Source organism: Mytilus edulis, chromosome 1 (assembly GCF_963676685.1).
Source record: "Mytilus edulis chromosome 1, xbMytEdul2.2, whole genome shotgun sequence".
NCBI classification, from domain to species: Eukaryota; Metazoa; Mollusca; class Bivalvia; order Mytilida; family Mytilidae; genus Mytilus; species Mytilus edulis.
This window is the reverse complement of record NC_092344.1, coordinates 9,402,655-9,419,480: the sequence shown is the minus strand read 5'-3', so window position 1 is coordinate 9,419,480 and position 16,826 is coordinate 9,402,655. Positions and strand designations below refer to the sequence as shown.

The following is a 16,826-nucleotide window of genomic DNA, read 5'->3' as shown; positions in this document are numbered from 1 at the left end:
CACACCCACAAAAACAATTTCATATAGTATTTAGTTGGGTTACGTATAGACATCTATTAAAGTTTCTAAGATTAAGTTAAACATTTGTATATTATCTTTTTATATGTTTTCTACAACGTTAACGATATAAAAAGGTAAGACTTTCATCTGAAGGAAGAATCGAGTTTTATTTAATCACATTAATCTTTTCTGTACCAAAGTTTGTAGTAAGAGGTTGGAAGATGACTTAAAGACATTATTTTTGTAGTAAGAGGTTGGAAGATGACTTAAAGACATTATTTTTGTAGTAAGAGGTTGGAAGATGACTTAAAGACATTATTTTTGTAGTAAGAGGTTGGAAGATGACTTAAAGACATTATTTTTGTAGTAAGAGGTTGGAAGATGACTTAAAGCCATTATTTTTGTAGTAAGAGGTTGGAAGATGACTTAAAGACATTATTTTTGTAGTAAGAGGTTGGAAGATGACTTAAAGCCATTATTTTTGTAGTAAGAGGTTGGAAGATGACTTAAAGCCATTATTTTTGTAGTAAGAGGTTGGAAGATGACTTAAAGCCATTATTTTTGTAGTAAGAGGTTGGAAGATGACTTAAAGCCATTATTTTTGTAGTAAGAGGTTGGAAGATGACTTAAAGACATTATTTTTGTAGTAAGAGGTTGGAAGATGACTTAAAGCCATTATTTTTGTAGTAAGAGGTTGGAAGATGACTTAAAGCCATTATTTTTGTAGTAAGAGGTTGGAAGATGACTTAAAGCCATTATTTTTGTAGTAAGAGGTTGGAAGATGACTTAAAGACATTATTTTTGTAGTAAGAGGTTGGAAGATGACTTAAAGCCATTATTTTTGTCAAATTCAAAGAGGTCCTTCTGTAAAGTAAAGTCCTTACCACTCAATCTTGGATAAATATATCATATAAATGAAAAATCGTCATAGATACCAGGATTGAAATTTCATATTTACGCCAGACGCGCGTTTTGAAAGCAATGTCATAAGAATCATAACTCATATTTTCACAGTTTTATATATGAAATAGAAGTTTTGTTTCCAATATTAACGTCGATCCCAATAGAAGTATAGGTATAGAGAATATGTCTAATAGGCTATTTGTAGGTTTTAAATATAAGCAAATTGAGGGGAAAGTAGTTTACCGATGTTCAATTAGATCGATATTATCAAAGTATTCAGGCATTCATTTTTATCTCTTGATTATTGCATATACTTGCATTGATAAATGATAATCTAAATCCTCAAGTTTTAAGAATCGTCATTTATTGTCGAGCCTGCGACTTTTGTAGCAGAAAGCTCGACATAGGGATAGTGATCCGACGGCGTTAGCTAACTTCTTAAAACAAAATATATTTTAGAAGGTGGAAGAACTGGATGCTTCATACTTTGTATATAGATGCCTCATTTTACGAAGTTTCCGTCAGTCACATGTCCAATGTCATTGACCTCATTTTCATGGTTCAGTGACTAATTGAAAAAAAAATTGTAATGTTTAATTCTCTCTTATTGTAATAGTTATCAAAAGTACCAGGATTATAGTTTAGTACGCCAGACGCGCGTAAGTAATAGGATAACAATATTTGGTATGTGCGTACTTGCAAGGTCCTCTTGCCCGTCAGACAGTTTTCACTTGACCTCGACCTCATTTCATGAATCAGTTAAGTTTTGGGGGTCAAGTCCATATCACAGATATTATAAGCAATAGGTCTAGTATATTTGGTGTATGGAAGGACTGTTAGGTCTACATGTCCAACTGACAGGTGTCATCTGACCTTGACGTCATTTTCATGGTCCAGTGGTTATAGTTAAGTTTTTGGGGGTTTTTTGTCTGTTTTTCTTATACTCTATGTAATAGGTCTGCTATACTTGTTGTATGGAATTATTGTAAGATGTACACGTCTAGCTGGCAGGTGTAAGCTGACCTTGACATCATTTTAATGGTTCAGTGGTCAAAGTTAAGTTTTTGAGTTTTGGTCTTTTTTCTAATACTATATGCAACAAATCAACTATATTTGGTGTATGGAAATATTTTACGATCTATATGTCAGTCGCTCAGGTTTTATTTGACCTTAACCTCATGTCCACAGTTCATTGCTCAGTGTTTAATTTTTGTGTTTTGGTCTGTTTTTCAACAGGTCAACAATATTTGTTATATGGAAGAATTGTTATTTGTTCATGTCTGCCTGGCATGGTTCATCTGACCTTGACATCATGTTCATGGTCCATTGGTCAATGATTAGTTTTCTTGGTTTATGTTAAGTTTATGTGACAGTTATAATAAAGCTTTACATTGAGGACTATCAACATAATATCAATGATTAGTAATGAAGGCAAGACATTTAAGCGTGTGCACTCTTGTCATCTTATATGAGATGGTGTTTATACATATTAATTTTAGTGTATTGTCATGAACTTCTAAAATGCAGATTGTGTATGTAGTATAGATGATTAGTCAGACCCATGGCATTTAGTAAGTTTTATGTTGATGACTTTTTCGGTTGTTTGAGGAGTTGCTTTTGAATTTTCCATTTGCTTAGGGACATTCAGTTGAGAATTTCCATCGGAGTCCTGTTTATTTATTATTTTATTTTTTCCACCCATTAGAACTATAAAAGCCATACGAAGTAGTTTCTGCCGAATATTCTGTTCTTCATCCTTCACCCGAGATCAACCCCAGTGTTTTTAGGGGGTTCGTGTTGCTCAGTCTTTCGTTTTCTATGTTATGTTTTCTGTATTGTATATTGTCAGTTTGTCATTTTCTTTTTAAGTCGTGGCGTTGTTGGGGTTTTTTTTCAACTTATGAGTAATAAATAAAGATTAATAAGAAAAAAAACAACACTCGTGCATCCGAAGCCCTTTTCTGGATTCACCAACAATGCTCTAAACTAACATTCGAAAAATCATATATAAGTTCAATCTTAAGTTGACATCAGAAGAACTTGTAACTGTACACTTTTCTTTTATTCGAATGTGTGTATTTAAAAACTTTCGAAACTCATTTTATTGCATTTAGGGACTTAAATAATTCTTAAGATAAAACATTATGATATGATGTGCTATAAATTGTTTTAGGTAGTATGCCCTTCAAAGATCAATTATGTCAAATGCATGACATTAATCATTTTTCATCAAAATTGAGTTATTTCCCTTGACATTGCTAAGTGTGCTTTCAATATATATTTAAATTTAAAAAAAAATCAGTACATCTATTTTATACTTGACAGAATTAAGCGCTTTATTGTGTATATGATACATGGTTGTTTAAATATAGGGATTTAAAGATAAACACAACATAGCTAAAGACTGAGCAACGCAAACCCCACAAAAATCTAAGAGTGATCTCCGAAGTGTTGCTCAGATCCTGCTCCAAACAAATCGTGTGATCATTCTTATTCGGTAAGTCACATTTAGGGGGAGGAGGAAATGGTTGTAGATACGACAAATATATCGGTCGTTATCGGTGAAACAGATATTCATAACGGTCGGCCAACTCGTGATGGCGTCTTTAAATGTTACGACGGTATCATTTCAACTTCAAAACTGGAAACTCTCGGTTTAATAGCTTCTTTTTCAGCAGCGAACCTCAATCAAGATAATCATGATAGGAAAAAACAAACTTGAAAATCGTATCAACTGGATCAATATAAGTTGTGTATCCTAACCGCCATGCTAACAGTATTTTTTTCAGAACACCTTTGTTTTAACAAACCTACGTTAAATATAGTGACCGTTATATAATTGGGGTATCCAGTAGAGTAAGGAAAGATCCAGTTTTACACCTTTGATTGAATTATCTAAAATATCAGGCATATAATTTAAATACGCCAGACGCGCGTTTTGTCTACATAAGACTTATCAGTGACGCTCAGATCAGAATAGTTAGAAAGTCCAAAGAGTGCAAAGTTAAAGAGCACTGATGACCCAAAATCTAAAAAAAGTTGTGCCAAATCAGCTAAGGTTGTCTATGCCTGGGATAAGAAATTCCTTAGTATTATTTATTTTTAGTAAGGGTCATAGGTGTATATGTTGGTTTCAAAGTGCATTTTTAAAAAGGTTTATGTTCTTGCAAAAGCAGATAATGATCCTACTATTAACATTTACAATTGAATTGATCTAATTTTATGTGGATTAGGTACAATCAATTGGCAGAAGTTATCAATTCAGTATGTCAAACATAATGTTACAGTGATGTCACAGTATTACGATAAATAAAAATATCACATTTATAAAAAGAAAATTAATAATTTCGGGTATGTTATTTCTCACAAAATAAACATGACAGTCACGGTATAAGCCGCCTCAAAATCTAATTTTTGTCAACGTTAAAACTATTCTGAAACGTACGAATGGTATTAATACGTCTAGTATTTTTGTTTGACATCGTGAGTACACATATTACGTCACATTGTTTGTCATTTTAAGTCAAAATATTCATTAAAATAATTTATTTTAATATGCTGCTTTATAATGAAGATAACTATATTGTATTTTTAGGTTGGCCTTCGTAAAACTTGATTTTACTGTGGCAAATATCTGTTCACATAGCTCCGCTCCGCGTCGCTACGTTTTACGAAGGCCAAGCTTAAAATAAAATACAGTTATCTCATAATTGTCGAGCCACGTCTGACCTTTTGAAAATTTTGTAGGGGCAATAAGGCCCTTATTTGGCCCAAAAATTATTGCAAATTTGAAAGTTATCTTGCACATTCTTAAATTACTGAAAACTTGATTAAGGTATAAGGTATTAAGAAAAACAAAACAAATTTGACATCGAACAAATAACCATGGCAACAAACCATGACTTAATTTTCATATTTTGTTAAATTCCGTGATTTTCCTTCTTTTTTTTCATCAACTTTTTAGTATATTTTAGATTTAAAAAGTATGTGCGCACCCAAGAAACAACTTTATATTTGGTGAGATTATGCCAATAGTTATAATAAAGCTTCTGTTATTTAGTTGTTTCTCGGCTGCGCAGGATGTTTCTATAACGAAAAGAAAAAAGAAAACTGCATAAATTCTGTATTTTTCATCGTTTTTGTGAAAACTGTACATATTATGACGTAATTGTGACATCATCAGGTAAATATCTTTATGTTTTTCGGATATTTTTCTTGACCCTATGCATTTCTAAACATTATGTGCCAATTTAAAATGGTTATCAAAAATTTTATTTCATTGGGCCAAAACTAGGCCTTAATGCCCCTACTCCTTTGTTTTAATTCATTTTATTATCGTTGAGAATTCTTGCTGATAGATACATTTTCAACCCACCTGAATAAGAGTCTATAAGAAGGTGACAAAAACAACAAAGTATATTATTAGTGCACATTGAAAATATGATACACTTTATTTCTAAGCATGGGGAAACATTGCAACCATCGCATCTTGAAAAACGATTTTTCTTTAAACTTTAGAATGGCGAATTCTAAAACATCAGAAACCATATATTAAAGAACCTCTTTTAGAAATTTGGGTGATAGATCTCAATCTTAATTCCACCTTAATTTCATCGTTTATGATACTATAAAATTAACACGAACTTTTTTTTCAAATGATTATTTAATTCAATCAAAACTTGCAGGTAAGTGATGCATTAACGATTCACAGTTCTATTGTGTTTTTGGAAGAACCGTTCAGAATTTTGGGTCCTCAATGCTCTTCAAAATCCGCACCTATGCCTTCTTGACTTTTTTTATTCGAACTTCAGGAATGATTCTTTTGTGAAACCATGAAACTGAAATGGTAACTTAACTCTATCAAGAATAGTTCGATGATGCATTTATTGTAACAAATGCCATTAAACTACTACAGGACAATAACGTTAATCCGCAGTATAATGGTCTTGTAATAAAATTTATCAAATATTCTACATCTTGTCAAATATGACCGCTACAATACAATGATAAAATAAGAGCTTTATTAAAAAATGATTTTAAAAAGGCATTTCGGAAGCAAAGAATCTATAACGGTTTATTATGATCAATGTTTCACACAAATGACCTCGAAAACTTGTATATTCACTATGTCGTAGCCACCATCCCGTTTCTTTTGGGTTTTCATTTTGTGACAATGCTCACTTTTAAGATCTGTTCATGTCGTGATCAGTATGAGTTTTGTTTCGAGATCTTAAGTGTAACATCCTAATGTTTGTAAATTTTGCATGAACTGTGACTGATCATTTTTCATTTTGACCAACTTTATTCTGGCATAGCTGCTCATTTAAAAGAGAGATTACATATCTGAGATTCTTTTTTTTTCTGTATGGAACATTGATAATTAGTTTGTGTAAATGATTGAGTTACTGTATCGTTAAAAGTTAGATATTTGAAAGTAGGCATTTTCGCATAGTCGATTTGTGAAAAGGTTACCAGCAAGTTGTTTTTGTTTGTTAAGGGAAGAGCACAATAAGTTTCAAAATTTGTGAACCATTTAGAATGAATATCCTATCTTTTTTAAAACGTTTAAAAAGGTTGTGAATATCTCATAAATTTTATAGAAATAACACTTATATTAGAAAGAACCTTGTGTTTTGTTTTTCGGTACAATAAAAAATGTTAAAAGGGAAAATATAATTGCATAACAAGAAATTCCTCAAAAGAAGATGATTAAATTGTGTTATAAACAAGATAATAATTTAAGAAAGTGTGTTTTTTAAAGTACATTATATATTTTTGATTTCATAAGCATCTGAAAATCAATTCGCTAAATTTATGCAATGCTGCAAATACAGATCTCTGTTTTTCGAATAATGAATTAACATATATTAACATTTATCTTGATTTAGAGTAATTTCTTGCAATTTGATTGGCTGATATTGTCCTAATAAATTTCAGTACAATTTTTTATCTCGTCAATTGGAATTATCTCCCTTATTTATTACGTCAATAGGAATTATCTCCCTTATACCATTGACCGTTATAATTTTTTTTTTAAATTGAGTTTTTTTATAGTCATTATATTTTTAATTTTTCACAGTTTTAGATTAGATATCTAAAATATATTTGATGATGTTGTTCTTAAATTGAATTTGAAATATAATGATATTTTATTGACCCGATAAATTCTCGTATTAGGACAATTGCACACTGTGTTACTAATATTATTGTATTCTTCTCAAGTTTAGATTTTGAATAAAAAAAAAATTATCATCTGCTTTGGGCTAGATTACAACGATGTATTAATTCCCGATCTGGAAAATATAAAAGTTAAGATATCTTTGAAGGTTTTGATTATTTGTTAACATTCAGTATAGTTATTTACCTCTAATTCATTATTAACTATATTTCGTTTTTTCTATCCATGTTTCATATATACGTGAGTATAAAGTAACACGACCTTATAGATAATCATTTAGTTTCTACTTAACAAATGACACAGATGGTCTTGAGTTATAGATTTTCGGTGCTGACGTTGAGTATTATTTTGTTAACATTTTATGTTACAGTTTTTGTTTATCAAATTTTAATCTAGTAATGCTACTTGTGGTCAGATTTCTTGAATAATTTCTCTGAAAAATACCATACTTTGACTTTTTGTCGAGTGACTGATTGATTAATGAATACTTTACGCTGCATCAGCCAAAACAAAACAGTTTTAAATATGAGATAAAAGGTCCTTCAGATACGAAAAATGTGTTTAAAGCGAAATAACTATGTCGAATAAGCGCAGTAGTAGATGTAAAATAAGAAAGATGTTAATAACGGTACGCATGATTGAAACAAACCAACAAAATTGTGTCTGTTTAGCTGTATGGGTTTTGTATTATAATGAAAAAAGGTCTTGTATGAAGAGGAAAAAGCAAAACACATGATGTGTGTGGGTTTGTGTGCAATAACTAAGTCTTTCTTAAACAACTCAGTTGGTTTTTTTTCTTTTTGATTTTTAACTGCTACATTTTGTAATTTTATGAATAAGGTAAGACTGCAATTCCTCCAGACACAGTAACCTTACATATTGACTTTTCTATTTATATTTTAGAACTTTACCCCTTCATCTTCATCGTATAAAGCAAAGATGATATGTTTTACTTGCATATAGATTAACAAGGAAAGCTTGCGGAATTTCATTCCATTAATAATTTTGAATTCTTGACTGATACATAAGTAAACGTCTTCCGTTTTCTTCTTCTTCATCGTCTAACCGTACAACTTTTTCTATTTAATCAATTACTTATTCAATTCACTCTTTTAATTCTGGAATTAACTGCAAATAACTCTAAATTGCATCAAAATAAATCTATCTTTTTACTATTCTTAAAACGTATATTAATTAACTGGCTGTTACATGTTACTTCATTTCCAAAAATTAGCAACGATATGTAATCAAATAGATTACTATTCTAAAGCCATCTGTCATGTCCTCGATCGTCCAAATAACTTGATTCATTGCAGGATGCATTCACAAATAATTTAATTTGTTCTTTTATACAGAAAATAATGAAAAATGTTTCTCGTTATACAATGAAATCAACCATGTAATGTTTTCTGGTTATCAATCAAAGTGGCTTGATTAAAAATTACTTTTCAACGTTAAGTTTGACAATGCGGGTTTTAACTTTAAACAATCGACAAATAAAATTAACTCGGACTAAGTTTCATGGAACTTTGTCATATAATATTTGTTATTTTGAAGGTATTTACCTAAAAATTAGATGGTGGTAAAAATAATACTAAATATGCAGAAATTATCATAAAAGAAATATATTATTATTATTCATATTTCGAAAAATTTTAATGTGCTCCTGAACGGCCGCAGATACTCTAGGAGACATATGGTACGTTTGTTCATTTTCAAATTTGTCATTTTTATTTAAAGTAACTGACAAAATATCTGAAAATCTCGAGCCGTTTTTACACCTTAAGTACTGTTGATGTGACAGACTGGTGGGGGTATGTCAATGTTTGTAAAGTGTCAAGAATGTGATTAATGTTTCAGAAGACGAACAAAGAGCCATAAGGTGCCTGCACACGTCTTATAAAAACTCTTCACGAAAAGGTTCTCTTTAAATTAGCTATTTATAAAGATGTTGAATAGACACAGTGGTGAAATATGGGAATAGTAATACACAGCTACTGTTTGCTACTATCTTCTACGACAACACTTCTTTTAGTTATTGCATGTAAGAACTTTGTTACAACCATTCACATAATTATAAGTACAAAGTATATATTTTGATATTTTGCATATCATAATGTAGCGCTATACTAAAAAAATACAAAACTGACACTTCAAACTTACATCACAAATTATATAACATATTACTATGCATTTTAAGTATATATTTATATATTACGGTATTACTAATCTTAATTTGCAGTATAATAGAGCTATTCCTTTAAGCACACATACGACAGAAGTCTAACTAGGATTTTGTATTCTCTCTCTCTCTCTCTGTAAAAAAGATTTCAATTGTAGTAAATGATGAGTACCTCATATTCTCTATTACTTTGGTATATTTTCTATATGTCCTACTGTGTGGCCATATGTTGATGTTACTGACAATTTTACCCTTTGTATTTTCTGTGTCTTAGTTATCGGCCAAACTGCTTTTTATATTAATTATATTATATAAGAATAAAAGATTCTCTTAATTTATTGTCGCACTGAAAACTTTACCCCTCCTTCTTTTATTAAGATTAATAATTAGGTTTCGACAAAGTTAATTTATCACTTATAATAATTGGAGGTAATTTTCCCTTCAAAAGAAAACGACAGATTTGTTCATAAAAATGAAAGAACGTGGATACTATTAACTAAATTTAATTGAATTTTTATTGCAATGCAAAAGACAGTTTCATTATTGAAGCACGATTTTGAACTTGTTTCAATCCAGTTGGTGACTATACCACAAGTAATTATCATCAAATAAAATGCTATTTAATAATTCACCGTAGCAGATCGACCATGTAAACGTATCATTTTTCTTTACAAAACACCCAAGGTTTGTTCAATGGGCCGCAAACCTCAAAAGATACAACACATGTCTAGCTGCATTTCAAAAATCGACAACCGTGACAAGGTACATTGGGGAATTAAAAGGCTTATGCTAATTTAGGTTTAATGTGTGTTTAAAAAATGAAAAGAGACCTTCATATTTATAAATATATTTTATAAATGATATTGATAAGTGATAATATTTTAATTTTAAAGTAATATTTTAATTTTAAAGTAATATTTTTTTCCATTTATAATCTCATAACATTTAAAAAAAAAACAACTTCATTTTGGTAAAGTGATTTTCCTTCGAAATATAACTAATATCGATTTCTGTAGCGTCAAATTTGGATATAATGTTTTGAAGTTCTTTTTCATCAAATTTTAGATTACTATGTATCGAGTGTGCTGATTTGCTACGTAAACAAGTAATTGACCAATTGGATTTGCTAAAATCATAGATTAAAGGAATTGGTGTAATCAAGGAGCAAGTGGATTGTATGACAAGTCACTTTAAGAAGTAATTGATCCGACTGCTTTGAATGCGAGGAGCAAAAGTGCAGTAACATTTTCTTTTTTATTTTCTGTGGTTTGTTTTTAGCGTTTTGTGAAATGAACGAAGATTTAGAACGTAAAAACAATACATCTGATGCACAGGACGGGATCGATTTTTCAAAACGATTTGACCCATTGATAAACACATCGAATTCCTACAACTGTGATATACCTAACGGAACTTTTCCACATGGCCAACACAGTTTTGTCAACAGTGCTAGAGAACTAGAAAGTGGATATAACGAATTTAACATTGACGTTGAGGATAATAGCAGTTCAGACAGTGTTGATAAAAACTTTAATTCAGATCTAAACAGAGACAATACCGAATATTCTAGTGAAGAAGGGCAAGATTTTGAAGGCAAAATCAGGACAAGGAGAGGAAGTCCACATAAAACAATTAGACTGAACGTGAACGCACGAGAAAGAAGGAGAATGCATGACTTGAATGATGCGCTAGACGATTTGAGGTCTGTCATACCCTATGCTCATAGTCCGTCTGTTCGGAAACTTTCTAAAATCGCCACACTTCTTCTAGCCAAAAATTACATTCTTATGCAAGCAAATGCACTTGAAGAAATGAGAAGAATGATTGCGTATATGAAATCAACATCACCCAGTCGTTACGAACCATACTCAGCTGCATACCAAAGAATTCATGACATACCGCGTCTTCCCGGCGTTCCCAGTCAAACACCGGAAACGTCTGCCACCTTTCAAGGAACAAACTGTGAACTCCCTTATAATGGGAAAAAGGTATAAAACTTATCCGCGAATAAGTATTATCGAAAACAACAGAAATATTATGTGACGAATAACTCTGATTTTATAGGGTTTGAAGAAATATTAACTTTTGATTATTTTGTATTTGACTACTTTTTTGTGTAAAAAGTGCTGCAGTTTATATTGTACAAAAGTAAGTTATCAGATGTTTCAATTATGATACTCAAGTAAGGTTCTTCGAGTCTACAAGATGTGAAAAAAATGAAATTTTGGACACCTTTTTATCTATCTGTTATAATCAAGATTTATACGATGTTAAAGATAGTTAAGAAAGAATAACAATAAGTTATCCATAGACAGCAATTTCATCAAACGTGACTTAAATGTATTGTAAGAAATAAAGATGAAATTTGATGTAAGAACTTTGTTTCTTTTCTTTTTCTTTTTTAATATTTATTCAATAATTAAAATACAAGTATCGATATTTTTTATAAATTTAAAACATGAATAAGGAAGTGAAATCAAAATATATTAAATTTTAGTGTAAAAGCTGCTTATTATTTTCTATTGAGACCGTGAAATGCCACTATGCTGCTTTAAACAACACATCAAAATCAGATTATAATCTTGTGTGTATTTATTCTTTTATTTATTTAGTTTTAATTAAGAATTAAATCAAATGAAATTTTAAATTTAATATGTTCTTAGTTGCTTACTTCTTCGTCTTCTTGGCCTTTGTTTGAGAGCTGTCTCTTGGGCAATTATGCCACATCTTCTTATATTTATATACATAAGCCATGGAGCTTGATAAGAAAACTTTGCTTTTAATCAAATTTATAGTAGATATAAGTATTAATGCTGATCTTTTGGGTTTTTTAATGCATGTCAGTTACATTGAAAAAATGTTTGATGATTGAAATAAATATGTTTAGCTATAATTACTGAATTATTCTATATAATATGATACTTGGCCTGTTATTAGACATATTAAAGGTTATATTTTTGACTATCCTTTGGAATGTCTGAAAATTCACGTGATTCACTTTTAAGATAAGCTTACCTAAATTAGCCGAACCCCCTATCGTTGTCATAGATAATAACACAGTATGAGAATGAAAAGTATATATAATTGGATAAAGTGTCTTTACAATTTCCTAAATGCATTATAACGATAATAATAATAATAATGAAAAACACAAAACAATAAAATTCATTTACTGTTTTATTGTAAAGATAAAATGTCAATTTATAAAATAGTAGTGGATTTTTATGGAACAACACCAAACAAAAGTATAAATACTTTTTTCCATAAAAAAGAGTGTAAATATTTAAATATTATAAGACACTAATGGGTTATTTGTCCTGGTTGAATTCAAAGAGTCACTGTTTCATAAATTTACAGAATTCAAATGCTTATCTCGAGCATCACGCATTAAAGTTCAATTAGATTTAGAGAAACATTTCAAACATTTATGAGTGTCTGAATTGTTGTTTTGTTTTGTTTTTGTTTGGTTTTTTTAGGGGGAGAGAGATTGTCTTTTGTTGCTGTATAAATATCGGGTTTTTTTTAACATTCCTTCAAATTTAGTGATTGAACGTTTGAACATTTATTCTGCAAGTTTTCTATGAAAGATACTCTCTTAAATGTCTCTTTAATTATATGATTCAGGGGCCTGGTTTTATGGTGTTATCAAATAAGATTGTAATTCCTTTTCATATACAATTTTATTTTTATCATTTTCTAATCATTATTTAAAATAAAAGTGTTCACTTATAAATGAAAGTCATAAAAGCATCACATGTATGACTATCTTAAGACAGCTTTCATTTACATTCTATGACACATCATATAAGTCAGAAGATGGCAAAATTTGTCCTAAGATACTTTCAAAAACCAGCCGGGCCAAAGTATTTACGCAATATTACCTGATTCTTTTATTTTTATGTTCTTGCTAATAAGAGGAATAAAGAGGAAAACTGAGGTAATTTTTCGCTAAAAGCAGTAAGTTTGGTTCAATTTTGTTATAATTAACTAAAAAATATCGATGGTACATTATTGGCTTATACAAAGAAGATGGTGAGGTATGATTCAATTTGACAATGAGACAACTCTTCACAAGACACCAAATTGCATGCCAATAATTCAACCTAATCTGAATCCTAAAACCTTCAATTTGACACTTAGCTGAAGATATTAAGTTCCACACGGGCTTAGCATGTTCGGTAATGAAATAGAAAATGTCAACATTGAAAGTTAAACCAGGGAGTCACCCGAAAGACCCATTTCGGTTACTGATTCGATAAACAAAAAATCGTTCTCATACTATTTAACGATAATTTACAATTTGGCTTAAATCTATCATACGAAATTAAACGGCCCTAGAAAATCGTCATTATACGAAATATGTCTGTTTATTTATATTTTCTATTTATTTTTATATCGGATCAGATGAAAATAGGTGGTCAATTAGATGGCGTCTAGTATAAAATGCACACGAATAATGATATATCATAGCTAGCACATGCATTATTAATCGTTTCTTTTGGACTTTTTATTATACGTTAAAGTATATAATAAATCAAATATGATAATTTTAGTCAAATCGATGAACATGCATTTGATAGGTAACTGCCTTTTTAAGTCATAAATAAGGAGTAATTATTTGCTCTTAACCTGAAGAAAAAAATGTACGAGTGATTATGAGCGCTTGAAGGAATTGTAACTGTACAGATATCGAAAACAGATTCTTCTGGATGAATAAGAAAAGGATGAATATATACTCTTCAGTAAAAGTCCCAAAAGTTGGTTTTCAGTAGAGGTCCCTATTTTGCGACTAAAAGTACTGAAAAGATGGCTTAGGGTACCTTTTTAGCTCCTTAAAATATAGCAGTAAGTTAGGACTATCAATATACAACCTAATTGGTGACCTAAACTAAAGGCAATTCATAGTACATATTGACATGTGACCTACAATTGTTTCTGTCTCGTGCTTTAGTCTCTGGCGGATATTTGTCTCCATAAAATGCATCTGATATAACTTTCCTTTTATATGGCTAAATGAATTTGCTTGGAACAGCTTGATTTTTAAATAGTTTAGTTTACCACCGTTCCCCCATTGGCATCAAATTTTCTTTGTCATTTTGGCAATGTGCAGTTCACTACCTATATCAGTTTACTGAAAAACCCTGCAAATTGCCAGAAAAACAAAGAAGTATTGAGACCAACGTTAGAAACGATAATAATGTAATACAAATCGACGGGAAGAACGAAAAATGCTTTGCAAAACATCGATACACAAAATTTAATCCGCTTACCAAGTGAAAGAATGTTGCGGAGTTTAACATGTTTGTGGGCGCTCAATCTCCCTAATTTGGGACAGTGGTGTCACTACATAAAACAAACTGAAAATCCCGTGAATTTAAACTCAACAGAGTAGTACAGGGAACACAAAAACAACTAACATAAAAACAAAAAAAACAAAGCAACGAATAAGTGCTACGTAGAAATAACTTCTCATAAATACATACATAGCAATATATATTTAGTTTTGTTTTAATTTTAATTTTTCAACCACAATCGATGTGAAAATATTATTTTAACACACTAAGTTTATTTCAAGGACCAATTAGTTTACAATGATAGCAATGTGGATAGAAAAATCATATCGTTGTCTTTTTTTTTTTTATAAAGCTTTCCTTGAGAAACTGAAATATTCAAAACTAGAAAAGAACAATTATTTTGTCTGTAGTAGATTTATTCAAATTTAGTTTGGATAAATTTCCGCAGTAAAATGCGGAAATTCTTGATTATCTACAAAATAGAAAAATATCACCAAGGCGCAATTTGTGCCCATAGGAAAAAATATGGGCACAAATATGCCGAAACTTGTATAGATTTTGTGAAGAAGAAAATTTAAAGCTTTAAACAACTCACCACTGCTCTAGTAAGGATATATAGTCTATTTTCCTTTTCCGTTACAAAAGAAGGATTGTTATGATCTGAGGCAAACAAATCTGCAACCAATTTTTTTCAAATGGTCGTTTAATTGAATGAGAGAACTTCTGTGTGATAATATTTTGTGGTAGTGCTGTCTGCAGAGTCGAAAATTTCATAACGGTCTTCATTGCTATGTTTGCAGTTTAAGTAATTTCTACACGAACACTAAAAAAAAAGAAAAAATTAAGAGAAACTTTCATCGTTTTTTCATTCCTTAAAAAAAATGTTTGGTGTACATGAAGTCGTGTGTTTTAAATCTATTGGCCAAACATTAATGCATGTTCAGGGTGATATATCGGAATTTAAGATTCCCATTCTGAATAACAGATACATAACTTGCAGGAATCTGATTATTAAAAAAAATGGTTTACTACAAAGATAAAAAGAAGATGGTATATGATGGCCACTGTAAATCTCTCCACAATAGACCAAACAGCACAGAATTTACAAAATAAAGATCACCGTACGGTCTTCAACAATGAGCAAAGCCCATATCGCAAAGTCAACTATAAAAGGCTCCTAAACGACAAATATTTAACAATTCAAACGATAAAACAAACGGCATAATTTATGTACAAAATAATAAACGAATAAAAAAAATGTGTAACACAGCACACAACGACAACCGCTGAATAACAGGTTACACAGCACACAACAACAACCACTGAATAACAGGTAACACAGCACCAAACGACAACTACTGAATAACAGGTTTCTGAATTTGGACATGAACATACATACAGAATGAGGCGGGGTTAAACTAGTATGAAGGCAGTAAACATCCCCTAACCTGGGACAGTGGTTTAACAGTACACAATTATAACAAACTATAAGAAACAGTTACAAAGGGCTTTTATAGCTGACCATGCGGTATGGGCTTTGCTCATTGTTGAAGGCCGTACGGTTACGTATAGTAGTTAATTTCTGTGTCATTTGGTCTTTTATGGAGAGTTGTCTCATTGGAAATTATACCACATCTTTTTTTTATTTTTCATTAACTCATTAGCCATATGGATACCAATAGAAATACATTTCTGAAAATGGACGTGAACGGGTTCTTAAATCCCAACAACAAAAGACACGAAGTGCAGATTAGAGAGTTCACGCATTTATTGACAGATAGTTCAAAGCCAAAAACAACTATTAAAAAAAATCATGCATGTCATACAAAATATTAATCAGTACACATTCAACACGTCAGTCAGAGAAAAAACATGACCTTGTGCAATGTAAAGATGCAGGTATCGACAGATTGTAGAGCCATGAATGTGCATACATGTATGTATATAACAATAATGCTTAGTTTGGTTTTAATTTACTGTAAACAAAATCAATATCAATACGAATAAAAACAATATACAAAGATCTAATTACAATGGTGAATAGGTAACATGTTCGAATATAAAGTTTATTCAAAGGATCTATTATTTAACCTAGATTGTTTATAAATTTCTGGGCTCGGAAAACAACATGTCCGTACAAAGAAGGATATGCTATACAGTTCGAAATAAGTTTTAAATTCAAATTTATATACTTTAATCTAATTAGTTATCAAAGGTACCAGGATTATAATTTAGTACGCCAGACGCGCGTTTCGTCTACATATAAAGA

General features: G+C 30.6%; 1 protein-coding gene across 1 annotated transcript; it reads left to right on the top strand.

Moving 5' to 3' along the window:
• The first annotated feature begins 10,552 nt into the window (after nt 1-10,552).
• LOC139506988 (class E basic helix-loop-helix protein 22-like) lies at nt 10,553-11,257 on the top strand. The gene has a single exon (XM_071295593.1). The coding sequence runs from the start codon at nt 10,553-10,555 to the stop codon at nt 11,255-11,257; it is 705 nt and encodes a 234-aa protein (XP_071151694.1).
• The last annotated feature ends 5,569 nt before the right edge of the window (nt 11,258-16,826 follow it).